General features: G+C 36.6%; 1 protein-coding gene across 1 annotated transcript; it reads right to left on the bottom strand.

Annotated features, from left to right (window-relative positions):
- On the bottom strand, nt 1-2,308 carry N7466_002857 (M3 family metallopeptidase; the record flags this gene model as incomplete). The annotated part of the gene is made up of 3 exons (XM_057162255.1): nt 1-205; nt 270-922; nt 1,013-2,308. The coding sequence occupies 3 exons, from the start codon at nt 2,306-2,308 to the stop codon at nt 1-3; spliced, it is 2,154 nt and encodes a 717-aa protein (XP_057025540.1).
- Between the last annotated feature and the right edge of the window lie 3,692 nt (nt 2,309-6,000).

Below are 6,000 nucleotides of genomic sequence, written 5' to 3'. Positions count from 1 at the left end.
TCATGTGAGCCGGGATATAGCCCCTAGCCACTCAAGATAGGGTCTGGTAATAGGCTCATGGCCCAGATAATCTCTCAAAGTCTTCATTTCAAACTGACTCCCGCCTACACGGAGAACCATGTCGCGATATCGCCGCCCGGCCTCCTGGCTCATTGTATCCTGTTGAAATCCAGTCTCAAAAATGTCAAAAGCTAGTACCGTGCCCCTGAGTATACTGTCAGTTCCTGTAGTTCAAAGAATGCCGGGAAAAGCGCGCAATAGAGACTTACAATAGGTAGCTGTAGTAGCCAGCATCATATCCGTTAATCACGTTTCGGAAAACTGTCTGACCATGGCCCCATTCCCATCCCTCCCCTAGTGCCTCCCCTCCATGAGCCCCGGAGATATTTGAGCGCGTTTTGTTGAATAGCTCCGTGAGATTCATCGTCTGCAACTCCTCCCTTGAAGCCGGGCTATGAATAAGCATGTCATATGTGGCGAAGAATAAGTTATTCAGCTGGGATCGGACATTTCCAGTCTTGTTTCTCTGAGCTAGAGCTGCCGCTTGATTGTCATCGAGTTGAACGGGTGGTGTCTTCAGGCTGCTTTCTTCGGCGCTCTTCCCAAGAGTAGCCTTCCAAGCAGACATCATTGATGGACTGATATATGAGTAGTGGTAAGAGAGGTCTTTGATATGACGCTCGAGCCAGAAAAACTGCTCCAACATTTTGCTTGGTGCTTCAACAAAGTCACGGTCGACTGGGCAGAGCCCTGCAAATTTCGTTCTCGTGAGCAAAGCATGGAATAAGTGTCCAAGTTCGTGGAAAAGCTTTCGGACGTCGTCCAGACTGAGAAGAGTGGGTTGATTGGGCAATGGTCTGACGTAGTTCATGACCAAGACCGAGGATGGATAGAAACGACTTCCATCAGACCGCTGATAGCCCTATTGTAGCAATTAGTTCTTGTTTAGTATTTCAGACAACAAGTAAAATGGTGGTTGAGCAGAGCTTTGAATGTTGCACGAAGTACGTACAAATTGCAACGGATAGTGTCCTGCATGGCTGTGCTTCCCATCTCGAGGAAAAAGATCCAAATAGGCGTAACCGAGGAATTCTTCTGCCTCATTCTCAACGTTCCAGACCGTATACATCTGGACATCTTCGTGCCAAAGGAGACCCTCAGTGTTTTCAGTATCAACTCTTCGTACTTCTGCTCCAAAGAGATGTTGGAACATTTGGAACAATTTTTCAAGCGTTTTTTGTAGTTCGAAGTATTCAGACACAGCTGACTCTCTCGTCTGCGCCCGTTCCATGCGCCGTTCTGTAAAGAACGGTACATCCCAATGGAATAGCTTGTCTGCGTTTTCCACGAAGACCCCTACCTCCTGCTGCTTGAGCTCGAGAAGCTCTTCTGTATCGCTCATAGCTAGAGGAGCTACAGCTTCACGAATCTCCGATAGCAGCTTAGCCACCACATCTGGGGTTTGAACTATCTTGTCGCTCGTTTTCCGCGCGAAATGGGTTGGATACCCAAGCATCCTGGCTGTCTCGTCGCGGAGAAGAACAATTTCACGGAAGAGAGGGAGGTTCCCTGCCATCCTATTTTCGACGGCATAATAGATCTTCTTCCTCGTTGACTCCCTCTTCACGTGCTTCATGGCCGGGGCGCTAAAGGGAGTCTTGGTGGGGAGCCACAGCCGGCCAGCTTGGCTGCCCTCGCCTTTTTTGAGTCGACTAAAGATAGCATTGGGCAAGCCCTTTAGCTCTTCCGGCGTCAGCCAGAGGCCCGCAGTCTCCTCTATAAGATTCTTGTTGCACTCCCTCTCAAGATGGTTCAAGCGTTTGGTCTTGACTGTGAACTCATTCCTGAGGGCATCATCAGTAATCCCACATCCGTTTTGAAGGAAGCGTCTGTGGAGCTTCTGCAGGTAATAACGCGACTCGTCATCCTGGGCAAATTCTCGGTTTGTCGCTTTGGTCACTACGCTATCAACCAAGAGGAACATGTCGCGTCGGGAAAATAGTTCCACCTCGGCATCATTAAGCATTTTGGAAACTTCGTTTGATGCATTTCGCACTTCTTTGACTGGATGGGTTGATGCGCAGAAGCGCAAGAGGCGTTGTCTTTCAAACTTGGCGTTTTCGTCCTGAATAAGTGGCCAGATCGTGTTTTCAAAGGAGGCATGGGCAATCTGGACGCTAGCTACCACCGAATTCCAGGTTGAGGTGGTGGTACTGATAATTTCAAGTGCATTTTCTTCCAATGCCTGTGGAGTTGAGTCAAAGATAGGCGGTTTCTGTGTCGCAAAAAGGTCGGTTGTGGTCTTCATGGTCGAATGAGGCCTTCTTAAGGCTTCATAATCAATTAAATGTGTTACTCTGAACAGAAGGTGAAGAGAACAAAATTGACGCGAGAGGTTCTAGAGGTACTGAAAAAACCACAGGATTGACCACAACTTCGCGCTGTCGCATGTGGTGGAGCGCCCACTAAATATATTCAAATTGGCACGGTGCGGGGAATTTATTCAATGTTGGCTAAAGATAGCAGACCCTATTATTAAAAGAGTCCGGTAGCAAGCGTCAAATTGCATACGATACAACTTAGCGAAGTACGCGCTAGCTATCTTGGTACGTTGTTCCGAGTATTATTACTAGCGGCCAAACGATCTTGCCATTATACTTGTCATTTCTTTGCGATAAGGCACCTATTCATTCCGGAGCTAGGTCTATCGTGTAGTAGCTCGCCCATTAGTACAATTCGCCCCCACTTCAGGATTATCTTTTATCGAATTGATCATATTCTTGTGGCGTGAAGCTTTCAGATCGCTAGTTGTGGGGATATTTTACATTGCGCAGTATGAAATGTCTCCTACCATCATTTAGCGAGCCGCATTACACGGACATAGCTAATACCACTGAAGAGGGCGAAGATAAGCGGCACAGTGTCTTTTTTCAGAATCTTGAGCTCGATAGGTCATAGAACTCTACGAGGAAGAACAAGAAAGAATGAGTATGATTGATTTGTTCGAGGAAGAGAGAAGGAAGAAGGCGAGACAAGGCTGCTAACTGGAACTAAGGAAGCACTGACAAACATGATCATGTGACTTCCGACACGCCCCCGCAGGCTGTCGAGCGCACTTCAACTCCTCAAACTACTGCAATCTGCAAACAAAAAGTGCCAATTTGGTCATTAAAATATATGTAAACTGCTGGCCTCGCTTCGCTTAATCTCGTGTATTCTCGCGTAATCTCGCTTAGCATTCTGATTCCTTCTTTAACAATTAATAAGCACCATCAAGTTCCTGTATTGTATAAACTTGTTAACTAGAAGCGCCTTTGTAAACATATCTATAGGATTATCTTCCGATGCTATGACCTCTAGTTTAATGAGCTTCTTCTAGTAGATGTCTTGAATAAAATAATGTCTGATTTCTAGCTATTTATTACTATTCTTATAGGTATTACCCTCCACTAATACTATTATATTATTACTATTAGTATGAATAATAATAGGATTTAAATTATTATCTTATAGTTCTATTTACTTTAGTAGAAGGTCTAGATATAATACTTCTCTTATAACTATACTTAATATAATATATTCTATATATATTAATAAGGGTAAGATAATATCTTATAGCTTTAACTTCTATATAATAGGTATTTTATTATAGAAGAAGATAAATCCTTTAATTAACTTATATATCTACTTATTATTAGTATATAAAATATTAATATAAGTAATTAATCCTAATTTATTATTTATATTAAATATAAGACTAAGGCTTATATTTAGATATGTGCAAACCCCCTCCTATGGGTAGGGGTCCTGGCCCATAACCCACAGGCCAAAGCCCATAGGTTCTAAGGCCTATGGGGGCTAAACCCATAGGTCTTAGTCAGCAAACTATAGGTTTCCCATGGGTGCCCATAGGTGGGTCCCAAGATGCATAACTTGAAATAAGCTTTTTTTTTTTTATGCAAAATACCTAAATATCAATATTTATTAATGATTTAAGCGCCAAAAGAATCAGCATATTTAACTTAGTCAAATCAGTAGGATTATAGAGATATATATATATAGTAGTGGTGGTAGGGGTGGTGGTAGGATCTGGAGGATGGTGGTAGTATGTTATGGGGATTATATATATCTTTAATATATACCAACTTTATAGATCTATAGAGAATATTTCCTAATTAGGAAAGATTATATAAGAAATATAACCTAATTAGGTAATATTCTAGAAGGGATCGGCAGGGTTAAACCCCTAAATCCGGAAAGTTGAACCCCCAAATCCGGAAAAATTGACCCATTTTTTTATAAATCTTCCTAATATAGTAAGATAATTGCAGATCCTTCTTTATGTAAACCCATGGGATGGGCATGGGCAGTAGTCCTACCCACGTCCTATAGGCCCAAAACCCATGGAATAAATGGCCTATGGTACATATGGCCCATGGGACTATATAGGCAAACCTATGGTCCAAACCCATAGGGAATGCATATGTCTACTTATATTCTCTTTTAAATAATATAATATATATTTTATAAGCTTCTATAATATAGTTATTATATATAATAATAACTATCTTAGGACTTTAATTATAAAGCTAAGATCTAGCCTTATATAAGATATTAACTAACTAAGTTTACTAATAATCTTTATTAGTTTATTTATATTAGTTTTATTTAAGATTTAGTTATTATTATATTTAATTATATACTTATATTATACTTTTATTAGAATCTCTATTCCTAATATTATTAGAATATAATTTATAGATATATTTAAGAGGTTATTAAGTAAGATTAAATCTCTTATATACTAAGATTAATTAAATATAATCTTAGTATCTAAGATAGTAATATAATAACTAAGGAACTTTAATAGAATCCCTATATCCTTAATCTTTAAGTATAATAATATCTCTTAAATTAGAGTATTAGATTATTCCTAATCTTTATTTAGACTAAGTATATTATCAATATATATAATAATAAAGTATAAATTATTATTATTATTATTATTATTAATTATACTTCTTTTAAAGATATAAGGATCTTTAATTAAGTATTTAAAGTATATTTTATAGAGAATCTCCTTAAGTTTCTCCTACTATAAGAATATTACTTAGTAAAGGCTATATAAGGCCTTCTTAAATATATAAATATACCCTAGTTTACTAAATCCTATTAGTATCTTTATAAAGACTTATTAATTATTAATCTAAGTATTTAAGTATACTATAATAATATTAAATTATTATAGAATCTATTTATTAGTAATAATAGTAGTAAGAAGAAGCTTAATAGATTAATTAATTATAATAAGGGTATAACTCTTATTATAATCTTCTCTCTTTTATTAGTTATTACTATAAATAGTCTATCTTATATAATATTAAGTTATAAGCCCTAATTTATTAGTCTTAATATTAAAGACCTACTTACTAAGAATAATCTTAATAGTTTACTTAGAAGGGTATTTAATAATATCCTAAGTATTAGTATTATATAACTTATTAAGTTATTCCTCTATTATAGTATTCTAGAAGGCTACTTTTTTAGAGTTTATTACTTCTTTATATATAAGTAAAATCTTAATAATCTAGCCTTATATTTTAGTATTATTAGTATTAATCTTACTAAAAAGGGGTAAATCTTACTAATTATTATCTTTAAATATTATTATTATAAGATTTATATTAATATGATAAGTATTAAGTTTATTAGTATTAATATTATTATATATTATAAGACTTATTATATTAGTTAGTTCTTTTTCTATTCTTCTATTTAATATCTTTAAATCTCTTAGTAGGAATACTCTTTATTATATATTAAGAGATTTTTATTAGTTTTAGGGTATTAGGAATATTTATCTTAGTTATTATTATTAATAATATTTTTTATTATTATCTCTTACCAGGTGTTGGCTTAGTTTATTTTTTAGAATAAACCTGCCGATAACCGCTTGAACGGAGCGATTAAATCCTATATATATATATATAAACTTCTTTT

The sequence above is a fragment of the Penicillium verhagenii genome, assembly GCF_028828195.1.
Source record: "Penicillium verhagenii strain IBT 33310 chromosome Unknown utg000003l_segment0_segment0, whole genome shotgun sequence".
Taxonomy (NCBI): Eukaryota; Fungi; Ascomycota; class Eurotiomycetes; order Eurotiales; family Aspergillaceae; genus Penicillium; species Penicillium verhagenii.
This window is presented reverse-complemented; position numbering and strand designations above follow the sequence as displayed.